This window comes from Mustela lutreola, chromosome 11 (genome assembly GCF_030435805.1).
Source record: "Mustela lutreola isolate mMusLut2 chromosome 11, mMusLut2.pri, whole genome shotgun sequence".
NCBI classification, from domain to species: Eukaryota; Metazoa; Chordata; class Mammalia; order Carnivora; family Mustelidae; genus Mustela; species Mustela lutreola.
The window spans coordinates 59,071,508-59,095,038 of NC_081300.1; the positions used below are offsets into that span (position 1 = coordinate 59,071,508).

Genomic DNA, 23,531 nt, shown 5'->3' on the forward strand with positions numbered 1-23,531 from the left:
CGCACTTGGGACCCGCGGGCAGGTCTTGATGAAGTAGGATAAGGGAGCCATGGGGAGGCATGGCGGTGGGGTCCGTAGGGACCTCTGCGAGGTGACCAGCATCACGGGGGATATTGCAGAGGGCCGCCCAGGGAGGGACCCGCAGCAGAGTCCGGACACCCGGCTGGGCCACCCTCTTGCTCTGCCATGGGGGTGCTGTGCTTTTCTGCATGATGTGGGTAATGGCAGTGGGCTTGTTGGTGTGCTAGGGGCCCTGGTGGTGGTTCTAGCATATTCCGAAGGCTCTCCTCAGCTCTAACACTCCACAAACATCTTTGGTTCTGAAAGGAAAGCACAAAGGCAACATGGAGATGTTAGAACCATGCTTGGGAGAGATGCCACTGGCAGGAGTGATCCCGGCCCTGGGGGAGAGGGCAAGGCAGCTGAGGGGAATAGGGAGGGTGCTCTTGTAGGCTGCAGAGCTGATAGTCTCCAACCCCCACTACTGCTTCTGGTCTTCCCAGCGAACCCCTGAGGCAGATATGGCTGCCCCCTTAGGCAGAAGGGAGAGGTAGCGGAGATTCAGGGGTTTGTCTCTTTTGCCTGGTGTCACCCAGGCGGTGAGGTTCTGCACTGGAACTAGATCCCAGACCGCCTTCTCCAGACCCCACGTTCTTTCCATTCAGCAAAGTGAAATGTAAAGTCACTGTGATCCCCGGGGGAGGACGGAGTGGGGCAGGAAATAATTAAAACCTTACAATGTTCTTTTCGTGAATGATAGTCCAGTAATTATATTTGGAATTCACAAAACATTTCCTTTCCATGGGCCCGGGATCCAATGTCAGCCTGTAGCACCATCTTCCACCACAGAAGTCAGGGACGCTCTAGGCAAGGAGGGGCATGCAGGGAGGGGGTCAAGGGAGATTTCTCCTGTGGCCGCCCGCACCCCCGCCACCATCCGACTGGCTTCCGTGGAATCCTCTCTCCAACAAGGACTCTCTAAATGAGGGGCCCTGTTTGACTTTTGTTTGATGGTTTATTCATTATTTTAATCTTTTTTTTTTTTTTTTTTTCTTAGTCCTTTGAGCTTATTTATGACTGGTAGAGATATCCCAGAGTACTTCTCCTGCCAGAGACCACTCGGTGTTATCTTCTGTTTATCTGTGTTATTGTGAGCTCCTGTAATGAAAGTCGCCTTTATTCTAATTGTGGGAAATCTGCTGAGGAAGCCCACTTGGCCAAGACTCCTTCCTCTGGATGCGCCTCACCAGGGACGGTCCCCGTGTGTGAGGTGAAGCCAGACCGGGGGCCCTGGGCCCCAGACCCAGCCCTCCCTGGGCTCACAGCATGACTCTGGGCGCCAAACGGGAGTCAGGGCTCCTCCATTCTGCCTCGAGATTCCAGATGCGCTGAGGAGGAAGAGGGGAACAGGGCAATGAGGGAGAGCATGGCCTTTCTTGTCTGTCTCCATCCCAGTATCGCCCTGGGATGCCCCAGGCCTCCTCAGGAGGGGTAGGGAGCAGAGGAGCTGAAGCTGCACCCATTCCACGGGTCACACAAAGGCATCCAGAGGACAGTGGCCATAGGTGGCCCCTAGGCAAGGGCATGGTCTGTTGGGGGAGGGGCAGACAGGACTCATGGTCTCCCTGTCCATCCTGAGATGCTTCCACATGGAAGCTGGTCCAGAGTTGGTGCTGAGCACTGCAGCTGAACAGCACTTCTCTTGATCAAAATCTCTGGTGCGAGAGAGCAGCAAGGTAAAGGAGCTCTTCGTCTGAACATTTGGCTTCCTCTGAGTCTGGTCTAGCCAACTTTTAAATTATCTCTGGTAATAGGAGGTAAGAATGTCATGAATCAAAATGGCCCACAGATAATCCAGAAACTTTCTGTCAGCCAGCAGCTCCAGCCCAGTCCTTTCTGCGTCTGCTCGCCCTCCAGCAGAGACACTAACAGGCAGCGAAGGGCCAAGAGGCAGGAGCAGTGAGGCAGGGAACTGAGTAAGGAGGAGGCAGTCTGAGGGAGGAGGCAGGTGCCGTCCCGGAGCTGTCTGGGCTGGAGTCTGGCTGCTCTCCCGGCCACACCTGACCTTGGATTAATCCTTTGCACACACTCAGGTTCACTTTCCTTTTCCTCAACTGCAGACACACATGGAAGCTCTTTTTAGGACTGAAAAGAAAAAAGGACAAACCCTAATACCTTTCTTTTCTTACGTCCGTTCCCTCACTCTGATCTTCCGGTGGCTGCTCGGGCAGTAGGTTTGATACGTAAAATCAGTATTCCTAAGACTTGCAGCTCTGCAAGATTCTCTCCTACTCCCTCCCCAGGCCCGTAGGAGGCATTTCTCCTGCTGTCAGTCGACTCCCTGAACAGAGCCTGTCTGTTGGGAGAGCAAAGGCACACACTTGTGGTTCCTGGAGGAAAAATGTCTTGACCATGAGTTATTACCATTGGCATAAGGACTAAGGATGATAGTTGTAAGACTGACCTTAGAATTTTTATAAACACAAAAGTGGGAGACATGCTTTTTTTAAAAAAAAAACAAAAACAAAACAAAACAAAAAAACACTGTCTGGATAAACTGGCGAGAATGCAGACTTTGGAGATGGTAGCCAATCCTGGAGTCCACTTCTCCTGTGGCCATCAGCTGCAAGGTGCTGAGGTGGCATTGTCTGACCTTTGGGAGCCTGGATTTTTTTTCCCATGAAGTGGTAAGAATAGAAGAGTCAACTCTTAGTGTGCTGAATGCTATCTGCCATCTGGATAAAACCCTTCACCGAAGTTCCTGTCTTGCCCACTCCTGGAGTAGGTAGCTCTTCTGGGCAGGTGTCTCCTGGAGGGATGACAATAACAGTGACATTGACCAGGGGTCTCCAGGTGTTTGATGATGCTTCACCATGAAGCATCTCCTCCCATTTTCTCCTCCCCTCCCTACTAAGGCAACTGTGAAGACATTGACCCAGATACTTAAGAGGGAGACTCTCTAAACCCTAGGCCCGAGGCCATGATTTAAGAAATTTTAAGGATAAAAAGAACCTTGGGCACACTGTTAAATACAAAACAAAAGAAGAAGATCATCTAGAATAGCATGAACAGTATGATACCATCGTGTGAAACTAATCATGGAAGAAGAACAAGGTAAATTTACAAAGGAGGCAGTATTTTTGGAAGCGCACATGAGAAACATGACAGTTGCCTCTGAGAAAGGGAACAGTTGGGGGACAGTTGGACTGCAACTCATCACTGTATGCCTTTTTTGTACCTTTTGCGTTTTGTGCCATGATCTTGTATTGTCCAAACAGAGTCACCATGCAAGAAGGAAATAGATTTTGGAAGCTAGGGCTCTGAGGCTCAGAGGGGAGCTGTGGCCACTGCCAGAGCTTGTGGCAAGGCTAGGAGGAGGACCCAGGCGGCCGTCCAGGGCCAGTGTGTGCTGCCGTCTGCTTCCGTAGCCAGCCTGCACGGCCACGGGCGTCCTTCGAAGGCCAGTGAGGTCTGCATGGCTCTGGGAGCTGAAAGGGCCCCTTCTTCTCTTGTTGTCCCTGGCATTGAACATCTTGGCCCACAGCATGCCGCAGAGTCCTCAGGAAGTTTTTAGATCCCTCCACAGGACAGCTCTGAGAAGGAAGAAGCGGACTTCGCCATTGGTGCCTTTCCGGACTCAGCGCAGGCAGAGCCCCAGGTGCTCCCCACCCACTGGCCAGTGGCAGGTCGCCTCACCCGCTGGGAACTGGGAACGGGAAGGAGGAGGGCTGGGAATGCATCCGGAGAGACCACATTCCCCCCCCTGCCACCCGCCTCTTTGAACTTTTTGCCTCCTCTAATTGCTGGTCCATAGAGACCTGGCTGAAAATTAGTTTAAATGCTAAATTGAGTTTGAAACCACTCGTCTCAGCCCCTTTGGAAACGGGACACCATGTAAAAATAGAAACTTTAAATCAACTTGTTTTTCTAAGCTTTATACAGCTTTGCTGTGAGGTTCAGAGTCCTTTGGCAAAGGCATCCTGTTTGAAGAGAATCAGGTGTGCTAGGAGGATTCTTCCAGGATGAAATTGGCCGCTCTTCACTAGGAAAATCAAGACCACATAAAATAACCCTCCAAGAAGATGGTTTCCCTCAACCGAGTTTCCCATCAGGGCAGCCGTCGCCCTCTGCTTTTCGTGCAGTTGAAGGGTGAGCAAGCCGAATTCTTTCAGTGGTAGAATCAAATAGTAATTAAAAGCAAATGATCACCGGGGTTGTTGAGGATGCCAAGAGCCTCGGGATCAGACTTGTAAGCAAATGGAATTGGTCTCTCTCCAAAACCCTGCACTGATTTAGCCACAGCATCATAAATCAGAGAGGTTGTCTGAAACCAGACAACCTTCCCCAAGCCATGCATCTTCAATATTCTGCCCCAGCGCGTTCCACAGCCCCTCTGGGGAAGACAGGCACCGAAGTATTTTCAAGAGTCGCTGAGCACTAAAAATGAAGAAGGTGATACTCAAGTGCTTTCGCTCTTGAATTCTGTAGAAACCTCTAGACTGCGAACGAGCGTTCGTTTTTGAGGGAGCTGGCCTTTCCAAGCCTTTTCAGAATCTGTGAGAAATACAGATGGACTGTGAGACTTTCTGTATCAGGGACATCTGAGGCACCATGGGTCAGGTGGCCACGGGCAGTGCACTTTTCTGCCCATGCCCAGGAGCCGGCTCTGCCACAGGACGGGGTTGGGGAGGGGCTCCTCAGGTGAGTGTTTGGTGGGCTTCTGGGGTGGGGGCCTGGGTGAGTGAGCATCACAGGACTAATGGCAGGAGGAACCAGGGAAGGTGGTTGTGGAAGAATTTGCCTGCCTTCTCTTTCTGCTCTGGAGGGAGAGGAAAGGGGTTCGTGGAGATGACAGGGACCAGAAGAGGTGATAGAGGACCAGTGAATTCAAGGAGTCATGACCTAATCCAAAGCCCGTCTCACATCAAAGAGGAATCCTAAAGAAAAGTGTGGCCCTGCTCCCCAGGGCTGGGTGTTTACTACAGAGCAGCCAATATTGCACATGGTTGGAGAAGTCAGAGTTGACGATGGGGGTTGGGATCATGGGGTCTTGACTTGGAAAGACTTGCCTGTGTGGACCTTTGATTTGGGCCAAAGTATGAAGTAGCTCTGTTCCCCACAGCTGCTGGCATCTACTTTCTTTGCAGAAACAGTTCGTTACATTTCTTGACTCCAGAGCATTTCAGCAGATAAACAGACATGCGAGGTTGCTTTATTTAAGGAGTTAGCCGACCAGGAAATACTTGTTGTCAGGGACAGGATAAGTGGTAAACAGTTCATCCCTTAAAAGGCAAGAGAACCCAGAGGATGGAGTGAGAGCCCCGGGCGTGCCGGAAGTCAGCCGTTCAGTCTGGAGGAGGCCTGTAGCATGCAGGGGGGCCAGCTGGGCACTGGGGAGAGCGTGCAGGAGAGGAAGAGGGCCTGACCTGGGCGGGGGGGGGGGCGGGGGGGGCAATCTGGATTTACAGTAGATTTAATGTCATTATTACAGGGAACCTACTTTAACTATTGAAATGAATTTAAATTGACAGTGGAAGACACAATCAAGTAAAAATATCAATCAGAAATTTTTTTCCGAAACCGTTCTTGAGGAACTTTGTTTTAAAGAATTGGCTTCTCATGGCCCTTTCTGGCTGTTGAGTCTGTACACGATGTATGTATATATATATAGGCAAAGGTGGAAGCAAACTTCTCTTTGGATGATTTCCTAATGTTCTGTAAACTGGAAGGGCCTTTGTGAGCTAACTTCTTAGCTTCTGAACTTCTTAGAAAACCTCTTTTTAGAAAATGATGTGTTGCTTCCAGTGAGCCCCCTCCCCTGCCCCCATGCCCCTTAACTCCAGGACAGCGTTGGGTTAACTTTTGTCTCACTGAGCCGTCAGGAGACAAATGTGAAGCCTGAGACATTGGCAGCTCACACTTCTTATGTCCTTCCGTTCTCCTTTCACTCCCCCATCCCTTCGTGGCTACTAACAGCCCCGTCCAGCTCCTAAAACCGCTGTTGGAGAGACCCAACATGCGTGACCATGGCTATTCCACATCCTCCTGAAAGTGGAATCATCGTGACCCATCGAGGTGGTCAAAATGAGCCCAGATTCATGAATTCCTGCGACCCAAGATCTGAAATGCACCCCAGGAGGCCCCTTCCACAAGGCTGTCAGCTTTCATCATTTGCGATGACTGCTGCCTACTCTGTTCATACTGTTAAAGAGTCAGTGACAACATTCTAGCAATCAGTCTGCCACGCTCCCCCAAACGTCATGAGAGAGTACTCTGGTCTTGACCTCCAAGAGCTTGGAGAGATTCTTCTCCAGTGAAATAGAGAGGCTCCAGGAAGGCTATGTGTGTAGAAATAACTACAGTAGAAATGCAATCAAATGCAGAGAGAATTGCTGTTGTAAAAAAAAAAAAAAAAAAAGCTTTTAGCTTCAGTCATTGGCAGGTCTCTTCCTGAGAAACATGAATGTGTTTTTGATCCCATGGAAGGAAACTCTGTGAAAGGAAGTTTCCATCATCTGTTCCCATTTCTCCTCCTCCTTGGGCAAAACTTTTAGCCCAAGAAATGTTTTATTCATCCTGCTTCTCTAGTTGATCAGTTCACGGCAAGATGATATCAAGTAATTTCTTCCATTCTGGGAAGAGGCTGGAAACAAGTGGATACTGTCAGCAAATGTTGTTGGTGAACCATCTCTCCAGAAATAAATGTTGGCAGGGAACAGGAGGGAGCCTGGAGAATCTCTATCAGTCATCGGCCAGAGAAGACCTTTTCTAGGGACCAGTGTCCTTGATAGACATCTGTTCTCAGCCTGAAGGGCGGCCTGGGGCCCGGGGATAGCACTCAGCAAGCCCAAGACCAGAGTATGTTCCAGACTCTACTTTTGGCTTGTAAACTTATCTGGGCCATGTTATTCTATCTCTTTGTGCCTTGGTGGCCTCATCTGTAAAAGTGTACTCATGGTCTCTTCAAGAGGTCGTAAAGCTAAGGGGATGGTGTACCCGAACTTGCTCAGTCTCATTGTGCTGGACAGGAATTGGAATGCAGAGTGGGCAAAAACCCACTCTTTGCTAGAACATTGCACACTTAATGAAGTTGAAGGTTGATTGTCATTTTTTGAATAAGTTTGATTATCTTCTTTTAGGAAAGTAATTCCATGGGGACTTGTTTTTCTCCCCTCCTCCTTCAAAATTAAAGCTTTTTATAGTTGGTGTGAAGAGTAGCAACAAAGAAACACATTCTGGTCCTGCTGCTTTAACCTTCGGATCTTCTGTGTCCAGAAACCCTAACTTTAAAGTAGCTCATTCTAAGATCCCAGAGAAGGGAGGGAGGTAGAAGCCCAGTGGGAGAGCCTACAAAAGTATAGCTTCTCAGAGGAGAATCAGTATGAGAGCATGGACCTTAAAAGAGGAATTTCATAAAGCAAATGATATTTCAAAGTACACATCACTCTTCATGTCAGGAAACTCTTCCCATTTATTCTTTTTGAAAAGCTACTGTTTACTTATTTATTTAAGATTTTTTATTTGAGAGGGGCACCTGGGCGGCTCAGTGGGTTAAAGCCTCTGCCTTCGACTCAGGTCATGATCCCAGGATCCTGGGAACGAACCCCACATCGGGCTCTCTGCTCAGCAGGGAGCCTGCTTCCCCCTCTCTCCGCCTGCCTCTCTGCCTACTTGTGATCTGTCTGTCAAATAAATAAACAAAACCTTAAAAAAAAAAATTGTATTTGAGAGAACACAAGCACAGGAAGCGGCAGGCAGAGGGAGAAGCAGACTCCTCCCAATGTGGGGCTCCTCCCAGGACTCCAGGCTCATGACCCCAACCAAAGACAAAAGCTTAACCAACTGAGCCACCCAGGTGCCCCAGAAAGCTGCTATTTTAAGAAAAGCATCTGCAAGAAGAGAAAATTTAGAGCCAGAATATAGGCCTTAATTTCTGCTTCCACGTAATTGTTCCTATAGGTCTTTCAAGTTTTATTCAAGCCAAGGATGGTGGAAATGAAGAGCATAAATTAGATTTTTTTTTTTTAAATCTGTCCATACAACAGAAAGGTTTCCCCCTTATCTAACCATGGCTAAAACTGTCTGCTTGGTGACAGTATGCACAGAGAGGCCAAAAATCCCACCCATGTTTATGACCTCTTGGTTTCTTAATGGCTACTCAAGAGTTGTTACGACAGGTTACTAGTCAGTACAACAGTAACAAGAAAAACAACCCTATTACAAAATGGGCAAAGGACTTGAATGAACACGTCTCTAAAGAAGATCTACAGGTAGGCCGTTAAGCACATGAAAAGATGCTCAAGATCACTAATCATTAGGGAAATGCAAATAAAAACTACAGTGTGATCACACCATACCCATTTGATTGGCTATTATCAGAAAGAGGAAAAAAATAGTTTGTGTGCAAGAATGTGGAGAAATGGGAACCCTTGTGCACTGGGAGTGGGAATGTAAAATGGTGCAGCTGCTTTGGAAAAACAATGTGGTGGTTCTTCCAGAAGTTACACGTGGGATTATGGTATGATCCAGAAACTTCACTTCTCAAAGGATGCCCAACAGAACCCAAAGTGGGGTCTTTAAATAGATTGTGTACCTGTGCTCATCGCATCGTTACTCACAGTAGACAAAAAATGGAATGGTCATCAGTGGATGAATGGATAAATAAAATGTGGTACATACATACATCGAACTCTTCTTATTCAGCCTTAAAACGAAAGGAGATTCTAACATGTGCTACAATATGGGCATACCTTGAGGACATTATGCTAAGTGAACTAAGCCAGTCACAAAAAGGACAGATCCTGTGTGCTTTCACGTTTGTGAGGTACCTAGGGTAGACAGATCTATACAGACAGAAAGTAGAATGGTGGTTGCCAAGGACTGGTATCGAAAGAATGGGGAATTGGTGTCTACTGGGTACAGAGTTTCAATTTGGGAAGATGAGAAAGTTCTAGAAATGGACCGTGGCAATGGTTGCATAATATGTGATTATGCTTAGCGCCACTTAACTATGCCCTTAAAATGGTTAAAATGTTAAGTTTTACGTCATGTATATTTTACCATAATAAAAAAAAGTAGGAATTTAGCAAGACCAGTAGCTAAGGGCCAGATTCGTCCCACTCCATACCACTCCATCCCTAAATTCTCACAGACCCAGCTGATGGATGGCAAGCTTCCCTTGCCTGTGGCTTTTCTCTGCTGACAAGCAGAAATGCTTCAGCCGGGTCCCCATCTCCGAGGTCAGACCTCTGTGCCATTGTTCTTAAGAGCACCACGTGAATGCCACATGCTACCATGGCACCTTTCCGAGAGAGCCTGGGCCCGAGGGCTGTGCCCACCTCCTGTCACCGAGCCTGTTCTGGTTCTGACGGAAGAGCGCTTGATCCCTGGTGTTACGCTGGGGGCAGAAGCACTTGTGAGAAGACCCCTATTCCCCCACCCCCTCTACCCTATCCAAGAAGCTTTCTGGGAGGTTCCCAAACTGATACTGGTATTTGAGGAGCCAAATTCTGCCAGGAAATGAGACTCCTATCTCAGAATGGCCAGAAATGAAGTGGTCACAAGTGATGTTTTTAAATCCCCAAACTACTGGGGCGCCTGGGTGTGGCAGTCATTAGCGTCTGCCTTCTCTCAGGTCACAATCCCAGGGTCCTGGGATCGAGCCCTGCATTAGGCTCCCTGCCCAGCAGGAAGCCTACTTCTCCCTCTTCCACTCCTCCTGCTTGTGTTCCCTTTCTTGTTATCTCTGTCTCTTTCAAATAAATAAATTGTTTGAAAGAACTAGTCAATCAGGCAATCCCCAAACTACAGATAGCAAAACCATTTGTGGGGAATGACACGAAAGAGCATTGTTAGTGAGCACTGAGATCTCCGCAGAGATCTGTGGAGGCATGACGGCCAAGAGTCCTCTCCCACTGTCCCACTCTCCCGCTCTCTGAGATCTCCAGCCTCCTAACCAGACAACTGCAGCATCACCCTGAGTCACGGCTGGACAAGAAAAGGCCTTTGAAATCTGGATTTTTGACTCTGGGAAGCATGGGCATGCCCTCCTGTGCATTCCTGTCAGTGTCTGTTGTTAGGCCTGAGACCACACCTGTGAGCCTCATGGCTGGGGGAGCCCAAGGCCAGTGTCCACGAGCTGTTTCCCCCGACAGTTGGCTGCAATGGTGACCCTCCCGCCACTGCACAGATCAGATTGGCCTCGTGCTTCTGTAAGCCCTGTCAGCTTTAGCACCGCTGGTGTGGGAGGGAGGGTACCAGAGACATGGCCCCCCACGTCCAGGGGCAGGCAGCCCACAGCCCACAGCTGTCCCGTGGCTCCAATCAAACAGGCCATGGAAGGTTGGGCCCAGAACCCAGCTGTCCTACCCTCTGGACTCTGGCATTCGGAGGGGAGCCCCGAGCCCGCTGGACAAACAGCGTTTACGTGGCTGGCAGTCTCCGGCCACCTCTGCTGCTTGGGACGGTTTCTCAGCCACAGCTGTGGACAGACAGCCATCGTCGGGAGGCTAGGGGACTGTTCTGAAGCAGACACTCAGGGAGGCAGCCCCTGGAAGGCAGAGCTGCAGTTATCTTGATCTAGTGAAACGGCTTAAAGCTATATATAGAGCAGGGAGCAAGTGAAGAGACCATAAACCACCAGGCCTCGAGGCCAGTCTCGACGTGTGCAGGCTGCCTTCACGGAGTGCTCCGCTCCTGCCCACTTGCCGGCCGCCTCCTTAAGGGCCTCCTTTGAAAGGACCCCTGCTTTACTACACAGCTCCCTTTGTCATCCCGGCAAAAAAAAAAAAAAAGCGTGGCCTTTTTTTTTTTTTTTTTTCTTAGTTTCATGTGTCTCCTAATTGTTTAAAAGTGGAAAAAAAAATCTGATTGTAAAAGACGCATAACATTTCCATCTTAGCTATTAGACGGGTCCAGTCCCACGGCATTAAGAACATTCACACCGTTGTGCGACTGTCTCCCCCATCCGCCCGCAGACCTTTGTCATCTTCCTGACCTAAAGCTGTGTTCCCATTAAACACGAGCTCCCCATCTCCCCTCCCCCAGCCCCTGGCCACCATGATTCTACTCTCTCTCTCTCTCTCTGAATTTGATCACTCTGGGCGGCTCATAGAAGAGGGACTGGGATCGTATGGTATTTGTCCTTTGGTATCTGGCTTATTTCACTTCGCATCCTGTCATCGGGGTTCATCTGTGTTACGGCCTGGGTCAGAATTTCTTCCCTTCTTCCAGGTTGAATAATCTTTCATTGTAGGTGTGGACCACATCTATGTCTCCATTCACCCGTTGACATATACTGGGTGGTTTTGAAGCATTTGGCCTTGTGATTGCACTGCTAGGAACATGGATGCGTGGCTGTCTCTTCAAGACTCCCGTGTCCTTTGGACATAAACCAGAGGAGGAACTGCTGCATCGTATTGGAATTCCTTCCCTCAGCCACTGTCCCATTTTAGCTTCCCAACAGCGGCGCACGTGGGTTCCAGCTCCCCCCCATCCTCCTTGTCCACACTGTTCTTTTCAGATTTTGTCCCTAGTAGCCATCCCAGTGGTAACCCTATAGCCTTGGTGTAGTCAAGCATCTGGGACATGTGGTAGGATTCTAAAGAGAGTACAATTCACAGCTGACATATTTAGGTAAGTTTGGCTGATGTCAGCCAAACACACATGTGCACTTGTGAGCCTACACTTAGACACACACACACACACATACACACCCCACCGCCCTCCCTTCCGTGCGTGAGGGCCTACCTCCAGGTGCCTCCTGGGTTCCCAGGTAACAAATGACGGGATCCCCCCTCCCCCAGTCCCACCGTGGGCCTCATTTGAAGTCAGCACGTGTGCACTGCCCAGTCACGATGACCAAGATCTCTGCGCATGTGTGTTTCTCGTCCCCAGAACCACGACCACGCCTGTATCGCCTGCCGCATCATCCACAGGTCGGATGAACACCGCCCGCCCCTCCTGCCCCCCAAGGCCGACCTGACCGTCGGCCTGCATGGCGAGTGGGTGAGCCAGCGCTGCGAGGTGCGGCCTGAGGTCCTGTTCCTCACGCGCCATTTCATCTTTCACGACAACAACAACACCTGGGAAGGGCATTACTACCACTACTCCGACCCCGTCTGCAAGCACCCCACCTTCACCATCTACGCCAAGGGCCGCTACAGCCGGGGGGTGCACTCCTCCAGGGTCATGGGAGGAACGGAGTTCGTGTTCAAAGGTAGGGCTCCTGCCGCGACTCGCGAAGTCACAGCCTAGCCGGTGAGGAACTGAGCGGTTTGGGGACCTTTGCATTCAGGCAGAGCCTGAGAAAGGGCCTTTTCTTCTTTTTTTTTTTTTTTCTGGGACAGATGTGGGGGGAGAAATCAGGGCGTCCTTTCTGCTTCAAGGTCATCATTCACATCAGGTTCCCCTCTGTTCATAATGGGGCCGGCAGGGGCGGCTCAGCCCGTGGGCCACAGTGCAGAAGGGCCCACACGGCTCTGCACGGTGTCAGAGGTGGCCAGGGAGGACGTGACTAGGAATGAAGCCTCACGTCTGCACATTACTTTTTTTAAAGAGAGAACACAAGTTGCAGGGGTGGGGAGAGGGAGAAGCAGGCTTCCTGCTGAGCAGGGAGCTCAACTCGGGGCTTGATCCCCCATGTCAGGTCCTGGGGATCAGGACCTGAGCCAAAGGTAGATGCTTAACTGACTGAGCCTCCCAGGCGCCCCTACCCATTTCCTTTTTTGTATACCACGCAGGCTGATTTTGAGCTGCCTCTGTGATAGCATCATACTTAGCTGCGTCTGTCATGCACCTGAAAGTTGTCCTGTGCCTGGAGGTGGGAGGTTTGGGGTTTGTAATGATTACTTAAGCGAGGAACATAAGGGGTGAAATTCACCAGGCTGTTATCAGCAAGGGAGGTCTTGCAGCCTCTCTTTCTAGAATTTCTTTCTGCTCTTACACATCTTTTCAAGCTGGTGTCAGTCGTATCACAAGTAACAGAGACGTAGCCCATGTACTGCGTGTGACCCCTCCTAGGGTAGCATTCCATGGTTCAGTCTATTTAATAGGAAGTATTTCTGCCAACCTGATAAGACTTAGGCCTTCTTAATCCCCCACCTAGGAAGGAAGGTTTTCTCCAGGAAGGGTGGACCTTTGCTAAATGCAGCCAAGAAAACAGCCACCTTGGCCAGGTTCCACCCCGAAGCTGCTGTGGTGCACATAAGATACAGTCCCCTGGGTTTTTTCAGAAACAGCCCTCTCTAAGTGCTGGGATTTCTGTTTCATACATTCACGCATATTTTTCTTGCTTGCAGCCTCATTCATTTTAGATGCCTGATCTGTGGGCCAGTATGAATTTGCAAGGCTCCCAGCTAGGATAGGCATTCAACACCAAAAGTATTTAAAAACCTCAAAGCCCTTTTCACGAAAACAGAATTCCAGTTTGCGTTGAATATTGTGTCCGTCCCAAAGACGCAGTGACACCAAAGGCAAGTCCTGGGAGACGCTCTGTGTGACAGTTTGAGTTCACGTGAAGAACGGCAGTCACATTCACATGTGGAACTTTCCCTACTGGGGTGGGAGCTGCTCTTCAAGACTGCGACCAGTGGGTGGCCATGAGGGACTGGGTTTAGAGCTAGAGTGCTTTCTGTTACCACATGCCGCACCCGGCTTGGTGTCACCGACCTGTCCTCTCTCCTTCACAGTGAACCACATGAAGGTCACCCCCATGGACGCGGCCACTGCCTCGCTTCTCAACGTTTTCAACGGGAATGAGTGCGGGGCCGAGGGCTCCTGGCAGGTGGGCGTCCAGCAGGACGTGACACACACCAACGGCTGCGTGGCACTGGGGATCAAACTACCTCACACCGAATATGAGATCTTCAAAATGGAGCAGGACGCCCGTGGCCACTATCTGCTGTTCAATGGCCAGAGGCCCAGCGATGGGTCCAGTCCGGACAGGCCCGAGAAGAGAGCCACCTCCTACCAGATGCCCTTAGTCCAATGTGCGTCCTCTGCGCCCAGAGCCGACGACTTCTCTGAGGACCCCCAGGGTCACCAGTACGGGAGCTGGGCGCCCGAGAGGAGCGCTTGTCCCCTGCTTCTCGCTGGGCTCGCTGGTCTTTTGACTCTCCCGCACTGGAACGTCCTCAGATAGATGTTTCTTAAAAAGCGATATTTTTCCAAGCCAGGATTCCTTACAATGGACAAATTTCTTTACAAAAAAAAAAGAAGAAGAAGAAAAGAAAAGAAAGGACACTCCTTCTCATGATGCACTTGAGATGCACTTGAGTGCCCCAGAACTGTGGCTCCTTTTCTGCTGCCAGACCCCCCTCCCTCCCAGCCTGAGTCCCGAGCAACCCTTTTTGAAGTTTCTGCTTTGAACTCTGGCCAGTGGGATCCCAGGCCGCCGGGACACCTTCTCAAGAGTAATTGCACTTTAAGACCACAGAGAGCGTGGAGCTCATGTGTTTGGAAGATGGAGCAGGGTGACAGCGAAGTCCTCTTCTTCTCTTCCTCATGATTATTAATCTATTTCTGAGTTACACGTAGACGGATATCAAGCTCCAGCTTTTCCTGCCACTGTCCTCCCCCGAAACTGTGTTACGACCTGGAATCCAGTGCAGATTTGGGTTAGGAACACCAGCAAAACACCTTCGATTAATAAAGAAGAGACTCAAGTGTAGATATGTATATAGGGAAAGACACATGGTTTCGCTTTACCATCCTGACAGCCTTAATGAAAAAAAAAAAAAAAAAAAAAAAAAGGAGGGAACCCTAGCTTTCCAATGTGGAGGGGAAAAGTATCTGTAATTAAAGGTTCAACGTAATTTAAACTATCCATTGTTTGAACTTGTGGGGAAAGGAGACTCGGCGAGATGCTGGTTTCTGGGTGGTCGTGGAATGCACGCTGCTTGATGACTGCCCAGCTGACGAGGGTGGTCGAGAAAATACCAGAAGCAGTACACACAGGACCAGCAATGTACGGGATGGTGACAGTGCATTAAATGCCAACAGGACGATTAAAAAAAAAAAAAAAGTGCCTGTTCATTCCAGTTTCCTCTTCGTGGGGCCCTCGTCCTGCCTTATGCTGTATCTGGTCAGGGTGGGCAGATGGAGCCTCATGTGGCCATCCTGGCTACCTTCAAAGATGACTATGCAGAGACCACACTTTAATGTTCAAAGACAGTGTAGCGGGGATATCCTCCTCACCCGGGCTGTACGAGACCCTCAGTGTGCCTGAAACCCAGGCTTCCAGTAAAGCCCCTTTATCGCCGGATGCGACATCTTGACTCTTTTTCTGTCCTGCTGTTGCCTTTGGTCTGTGGCTGCACAGGGTCTCAGGGTCACCTTCCAGAGAGTCTGTGAGCTTCTTCCTTGCAGACGTTGGGAGGGGCCACGTCTACTTTGGACTGTTCCAGATGGTGCTCTCTGAACACCAAGTGCTATTGCCGATAGAGACCAACGGAGGGGAGTAGCAAGTCTGCAGAAGCCTGGACAGAATCGGAAGTGAGCATGGAAACCACAGTCGAGAGTTGTACTTGTATTTAAAAAATAACTATATGAAATGCTGTAGCATTCCGTGTGGTGATGAGTTATCAGGATAGCATAGAGTCCCAAAGTGCTTTATCTTTAGAATATATTTTAAGTTGTGGGGCATACTGAGGGGGTTTATTCAAATGAAAATACTAACTTAATGTCTGCCAAGTTTAATAAACAAAGATGTCAAAAAATACTCCCATAGAATACGTTTTACCTGTGGATCTATTTAATTAAGGCTAATGCTAATGCTGTCTTTAAAGGATATAATAAAATTATGTGAAAAACTATGTTCACTGCTAAAGAATACCTCAGTGATTTGTCATAGAAGTGATAGACTTATAGCCATTTAATTCACAGGCACTCACCCAGACTTAGCTACTCAAACTTTTAAACAATACACACACATACACACATATGCATACATACGCATGTATATCCAAATATATAGGTATTTACATGTATATGATGTATGCGTATGTATATATGTCTTAGAGACAACATGACTTCATGAGATCGTATTACTTTCTGATACACCAGGAATCATTACAGAGAATGGCTGATGTATTTTACTCACAGATTATCAACACAATTCAATGTATGCCTGTCACTTGCTGTATCACCCACAAGTATCACATCTTGGTTATGTCATATTGATACAAATAAGGGTCAGTACATTGGTGGCAGGTAGCTCCACTCTAAATCCTGGGCTTGGTAGAAGAAGGAAGTACCTAAAGGATGGCTGTCCTTGACCGCCCTGGCCGGGAACTAGACTTCATTTCTTCCTGGGTAGCAGGCTGATGATGGTCAGGGTCAGAAAGTCATTCCTCAGGTAACCCTTGTCAACTCCAGGTGGACCTGGACTCAGGAGCTTCCTAGAGCCTCCAGTCACCCTGTACGGAACAAAGGTAATTTGTGCAGACATGACAAATCTGGTCATCTGCATAGATGCCCAACATCTGTGACTTCCAGGTGGAGTCCATCCTGCCATCCTGAGCAGTCCGTCGTAGCATCCGATGCTTTGGCTGTCCACTAGGGTAACTCTTAGCAGCGCCCAGCACCGAGGTTCCCTGCGCGAGAGGCTGGGGAGTCCGGGCGTCCTCGACATGGTTTCACACACACTTGTAAAAACGACTGGACTGTAAGACCTGCAGTTCTGGGTTGAAGGGAAAGCTCTCAAAAGAATAGAAGAGATCCTCCAACCCACCCCCTCCTTAAATAGATCTTGAAAACAGAGATGATGTTCAAAGTGATCCACACACATTGCAGTATTTCGTTTAGAGCGGTAACCCCCCCACACCTTCTGTCCCTATGACTTCCCAGGCGCATGATAATGGAGGGCAGCACCCAACAGATAGCATCTAAGTGGGCATTTCTGGACACTGTTCTCAAAGGAAAATGCAGACCATTCCTAGGTGGCATTAGGGGAGCAGGGATGGTGGGTGGAAACACACAGGAAGTGGATTCACCCTGACACAGAGAATTTATCTATCTGACACAGATTTTTTCTGGCCTTTTTGAGACATTGAAAGCTTTCATGAATCCAAACATCTTTCATAAGGATACACCTGCAGCAAGAGGAAATAAAGGTAGCTTGGATAAATGTTTCTCACTGATTTCTAGACTCTTGAGAATTGCATAAGCATTCTTTTCTTATAAGTAAGAGAATCCTATGTCCTAAGACACCAATTGAATCCTTTAAGTCCCTTTGAGGACCCAAGAGCTTTCAGCTTGCAGGGTAAATGATCTGTGCATGTCCATGGGGCTCCTATCTTAGCACGACCCCATTTTCCCTGGGGTTTCAGTAGGTAGAAGTAACACTATCACGAGGAAATACTGGGGAGGTGATGCCCTCCCACTTCTCCATTGAATGAGACCTGATGACACAGACACTTGACACAATCACAACTGCTCCAGGGGAGACCTAACACACTGGCCAAACCCAGACTTCACACTGGACAGCAGGTTGCGGGATCTAACCAGTGGCCTCTCGTGGTGTCCATGAATTCATTTGGGTCTCTTGGTTTCTGACATCGCTGTACAACCACCTCCTACCCCTATGCCCTCTGGAACACCACCCGAGCGATTCCATGCCCCCATCACTTAATCCATCTCGTAGAGCTATTATGTTAGAATCTGGAAGCCAGAGGCTTTGTGAGTGCAGATAGCAACACTTTGTGAACCCAGGCCTCCAAGCTTCTTCAACCACCAGCTGCATCTTTGTCCTCCTGAGCTGGAGGGCCACTGGCAGCTTTGTCCACTACTCGAGGACTGTTCCAGCCTCTTTAATCCGCATGAAGTCTCTCCCTCTCAAGTGATAGGAAAGGCTGAGAGAGATCCTCGGCAGGTTCAGGATTGTACTTCCTGAAGACTTTAAGCTTTTGAGGTCTGAGCTTTTTCTGCAGCAGATGAGGAAGCATATGTAGGACAATCGGGAGGACATGACCTTCAGAAAATCAGGTTATAATAAGCAAGGGAGGAACACTGTGTGTTAAGAAACTCATTTGCAGAATGTCTTCCCATTCCCTAAATAACGCAGTCCATGTTCTCACACACTGGGCCCAGGGTAATATGTCTGCCCTGGAATCAGGTAGAAACACTGAGTTATCTCACTGAAACTGAGACCTCCCATAGATTGAAAAATCTAAGTACATGTTGCATGTTGCAGTTTTATCCTCCAACTTATTTGGTAAGTGGAGCTATAGTATATCAGAGTCCCAGCATCCCTTACGTGAAAGAGACGAGTGAATCAGCCTCATAGCACCTAAGTAGAGCATTAAAAGAAAAAAGTTCCTGAAAAGAGTGTGTCATCTCGAAGCAGAAGAGAGTATTGTGCGTTGTATTAGAAGCCAGTAGCTTGGCAGGGGAAACTCACATAGGCAAGAAGAGAGCTCCCTTCCACTGGCAGCCTTGCTATCCCTGAAAACAAAAGACACCTTAGTAACATATAAGACCGCTTTGCCTTCAAAGCCCTTTGCATCCATTAAGCTTTCAAAATGAATTGTCTTCCTGGTATCAGATGGAGAGCACAGCAGTATGAGTACTATGGCCCATTAGAAAGACAGCATTTGTTATAGGGTTTGTTGCCACTTACATAGGAAGAGAAGCAATCGGTATCCAGTTCCAGTGGACACTTGTGTCCATTTTCAACGCTTCTTCCACCCTTTGTCAATGTGAAGATCTGTTTTTTAATTATATGTATGTTTCGCCAATCTACAACTCAATTCTCCTTTCCTACTAACTACATGTTCCAGATTAAATCTGACCCGTTGTTGAAGTGTTTGTTAAAGTAAGGCTAGCGATAAGAGCATTGGATTCCTTGGAAACCTCAACCGGCTCTAGAGAAGACCAAAAAGGCATCACTAATTTCTGGTTCTAGATGATAAAGGTGACACTCCCTGAGGTCAGGATTAGGGAATCAAAGAGTTGTTGTGGGAGCCATTCTTTTCACGCTCCAGAATTTCAGCCTGACCTTCTCAAGCACAGCAGCCGTTTCTCGAATGCACAGTGTCTGAGGCGTTGTAACCTGTTCTTTACATCCATTATCTTGTTTCATCTTCACTACACCCTAATACTTTACCATTTAAAATTCTTGTGGGGAAATCCGGTTAGAGTTTGCAGAATGCTCGTCCTAACTCCCCACAAACAAGCCAGCTTTTCTTTAGGGACTTTATCACCCACCCTTCCAGAACCCGGGAGACATAGCAAAGTTGGTGAAGCATATGTCATTCCCTGATTTCAGGGGAGAGAGAGTAGAAACTAGGGTAGCGTCAGCCTCTGCTTTTAACTTTGCGAGCTCCTTATATGATTATTACCCCCTGATCAGGCTTAGGGAAGCCCAGGGAGCCTCCCTCCTCTCAGAAGCCTTCGGGAACCATCAGGACGGAACAACGCGTGCCCTCTTTGCAACAAGTGGGCATTTTCAACCTCCAAACATCGTCAGGCTTCAGTGACCCTCAGTTCCTCAGCCAGATCTTTCCTGGTCCAAGGTCTCCAGACCAGTGAGTGAAGGTGACTTAGGGATGGGCTTCTGCATCCACGAGCACACACTTGATATTTCAAGCTCAAGGGACAGGTATTTGAGCAGCTTGGGTCAAGCCAGAGAGAGATTTAATGCACTCACTGAAACTCCTGAGAAGAAACCTGGTGTGCAGTGTAAGGGATCCTCCAGGTGGAAGTACATGTACCAGTGTCTGTGCTCTCTGGGGCCAAAGTAGGTTCTAGCAAATTCTTGGAGCAGGCCAGCTTTCATCTTGGCCTTGGCTTAGCACACCATCCTGGTCAAGCCACGTCTGCCTGTGTTTATTAAATAAACACTGCCCAGGCAATCACTCCCTTGAGCTCCTCATACTTTCCTTTAGTCTTTGTACTCAAGTCAAACATTCAGCCATGGCTCCCGTCCATGGTGGGGCGGTGGTATCCTCCAGGCCATAAGCTGGTCATTTCAGACAGACAGGCTTGTCCACATCTTGAGGATGAAGGACTCAAAAGTCACGTTCAGCAAAAGAGGCCCCAAGGAAAATCTAGGAGGAGCACGTATGGTAAGCAGGGCAGGATATTGTCCACTGGGCTCTCCAGGTCCAAATCCTCCACCCTTCCTGACCTGGGTCCCCACACAGATAGCAGCCATGGGCTCCCCTTATCTCCGCCATCTGACTGAAATCAGCCAAGAGGGGCATAGGCGGGCAGTCCCAGCCAAAACAGGAGGAGGGGGGGGGGGGAAGTTATCCTCTGGTTATCTACTTGCTGGGTCCCTGTAGGGTCAGCTTCCAGAGCCACAGTTCCTATCTGATGGTCCTCTCCAAAGAGCTGCCCTCTCTGCTCTCTTTGGAAGCCCTTCCGCCCATACCTTTCATGGCTCCTCTTGGAGTACCACACTCGCCCTTGTTGTTTGTCCTTAATTTTTGGTACATTCCTTCATAAATAATAGTCCTTTCCCCTTTCTGGTGACCAGCTCTGTTTTTCTCTCTCTGTGGCTCATCGGATCATTTTAGAGGGAACACAGAAATAATGAGTTTGCCTCATTTTTTTTCGGAGGATGCCTTTTGTAAATGCAATCCTATAGCATTTGTCTTTCTGAGTGGCTGATTGCACTTAGCAGAATGTACTTCTAGCTCATTCACGCTATCATATTTGTAGGATTTCCTTCTTTTTGAATGCCAAGTAATATTTCATGGTGTGCATATACTATCTTTTGCTTACCCATTTGTCTGTCGATGGACATTTAGGTTGTTTCTACTTCTTGGTTATTAGAAATAATGCCACAGTGAACATGGTGTGGGTGGCTTTTTGAGATAATGATTTCATTTCCTTTGAATAAATACCCAGAAGTGGAATTTCTGGAGCAGATGGTAATTCTATTTTTAATTAACTGAGGAACCACCATTTTATTTCCCACAGGGGTCACACCATTTTACCTTCTCATCCACAGTATACAAGGGTTCCAATTTCTCCACCTCTTTTCCAACACTTGTTAGTGGTTTGTGGTGGTGGTAGTGGGCAGGGGGGTGGTTTCATAGTGACCATCTAAGCATGTAGAATGCGATATTTCATTGTGGTTTTGTTTGCATTTCCCTGACAATTTTAGTATGTTTATTGGCTATTTGTATATCTCTTTGGAGAAATGTTTATTTAAGTCCTTTTCCCATTTTTAAAATTCAGACTATGAAGTTTTTGGAGCAGCTTAAAGTTCACAGCAGAATTTTGGGGTAGGTACAAAGATTTCCCATATACCTCCTGCCCCCACACATGCACAGCCCTCCCTCCCATCCCCCATTACCCACATCTGGACACCAGAGCGGTACATTTGTTAGGACTGATGAACCTACATTGATATGTTGTTATCATCCAAAGTCCAGAGTTTACCTTACAGTTCACTCTTGGTGTTGTACATTCTATGGGTTTGGCCAAACATACATAATGATGTACACATCATTATGGTGTCACACAGAGAATTTTCAGTGCCCTAAAAATCCTCTATGTTCTGCCTATTCATCCCTCCCCCATTCTATCCCCCCCCAAGCCCCTAGCAACTACTGATCATTTTACTGTCTCCATAGTTTTACGTTTTCCAAAATACCATGTAGTTGGAATCATACAGTATGTAGTATTTTCAGATTGGTTTCTTTCACTTAGTGATAGGCATGTAAGCTTCCTTTGTGTTCTTCTCATGGCTTGATCAATCATTTGTGTCTAGCACTGAATAATATTTTTTGGATGTAGCACACTTTATCAATTCACACACTGAAAGACATTTTGTTCCTTCTAAGTTTGGGTAATTGTGAATAAAATTATTATGAACATCCATGTGCAGGTTTCTGTGTAGACATGAGTTTTCAACTCCTTTGGCTATACCAAAGAGTGCTCTTGCTGGAGCATACAGTAAGGGTATATATAATTTTATAAGAAACCAGTAAACTCTCTTGCAAGTGGCTGTACCAGTTTGCATTCCCATCAGCAGTGAATGAGAGTTCCTGCTGCTCTACCTTCTTACCAGCATTTGGTGTGGTCCATTCTAATAGGTGTGTAATGGTATCTCATTTTAATCTGCATTCCCATAATGATATATGGTATGGAGCATCTTTTCAAGTGCTTATTTTCCTTCCCCATCCATATATCTTCTTTGATGAGGTTTCTGTTAAGGGCGTTAAGTCCATTTTTAAAAACTGAGTTGTTTGTTTTCTTATTGTTCAATTTTAAAAGTTCTTTGTATATTTTGGCTAAAGTTCTTTATCAGATGTTTATTTTGTAAGTATTTTCTTCCAGTCTGCAGCTTGTCTTCTCATTCTCTTGATGTTGTATTTCACAAAGCCAAAGTTTTTAATTTTAATGAAGTCCAGCTTATCAATTATTTTTCTCATGGATCATGCCTTTGATGTCCTATCTAAAAAGTCTTTGCCTATGTTATACCTTCTACAAGTTTTATGTTTTTCATTTAGGTCCACAGTTCATTTTGAGTTAATTTTTGTAATGGGTGAAAGGTTTGTGTCTAAATTCATTTTTTAAAAAGATTTTATTTATTTATTTGACAGATATCACAAGTAGGCAGAGAGGCAGGCAGAGAGAGAGAGGAGGAAGCAGGTTCCTGGCTGAGCAGAAAGCCTGATGAGGGTCTCGATCCCAGGATCCTGGGATCATGACCTGAGCCAAAGGCAGAGGCTTTAACCCACTGAGCCACCCAGGCGCCCCTACATTCATTTTTTTGCATGTGGATGTCCACTTGTTCCAGTACCATTTCTGGACCCATTGCATTGCCTTTGTTCTTTGTCAAAGATCAGTTGAGTTATAATAATGTGAGTCTTGATATTCAGTAGTGTCAGCCCTCCAATTTTGTTCCTCTTCAAAACTGTGCTGGTTATTCTGGGTCTTATCCCTCTCTATATAAATGGTAGAACCCGTTTGTCAATATCCACAATAGAACTTGCTGAGATTTTGATTGGGAATGCACTGAATCTAAGATCAGTTTGGGGAGAACTGACATTTTGAAAATACTGCATCTTCCTATCCATGAAAATGAGAGTGTTTCTTCATTTATTTAATTACCTTATGTCTTTCATCAAAGGTATGTAGTTTTCCTCTCAGAGATCCTGTACAATATATTCTCTTTGGTTTATAGCTACATATTAGTTTTTTTAGGATGCTAATGTAAATGGTATTGTGTTTTTAATTATAAATTCCACTTATTTGTTGCTAGTACATAGGAAAATGATTGACTTTTGTGTATTAACCTTGTGTCCTGCAACCTTGCTATAATCACCTATTAGTCCTGGAAGGGTTTTTGTTGTTGTTGTTTTTGATTCTTTTAGATTTTCTATGTAGATGATCATGTCAACTATGAACAATTTTATTTCTTCCTTCCCAATCCATATGTACTTTATTTCCTTTTCTTGCCTCTTGCATTAGCTAGAACATCTAGTATGATTTTGAAAAGTGATGGTAAGAGGGGATATGCTTGCATTGTACTTGATTTTTGTGTGAAAGCTTCCAGTTTCTTACCCTAGGTATAATGT

General features: G+C 47.3%; 1 protein-coding gene and 1 long non-coding RNA gene across 2 annotated transcripts in view; one reads left to right on the forward strand and one right to left on the reverse strand.

The window, feature by feature from the left end:
* Nucleotides 1–15,812, forward strand: part of APCDD1 (APC down-regulated 1) — a 32,683-nt gene extending 16,871 nt beyond the window's left edge. Inside the window, exons 4-5 of the mRNA XM_059139510.1 lie at nucleotides 11,896–12,217; nucleotides 13,689–15,812. Of these exons, the coding sequence (XP_058995493.1) occupies nucleotides 11,896–12,217; nucleotides 13,689–14,140 (774 nt within the window). The 3' untranslated portion in view covers nucleotides 14,141–15,812. The remainder of the gene's footprint in view (nucleotides 1–11,895; nucleotides 12,218–13,688) is intronic.
* Nucleotides 2,142–21,405, reverse strand: LOC131811227 (uncharacterized). Its single transcript, XR_009345852.1, has 3 exons — nucleotides 21,306–21,405; nucleotides 18,398–18,441; nucleotides 2,142–2,809 (listed from the first exon to the last, which is right to left on the reverse strand). It is a non-coding gene; the product is annotated as an uncharacterized LOC131811227 (long non-coding RNA).
* Nucleotides 21,406–23,531: the final 2,126 nt, after the last annotated feature.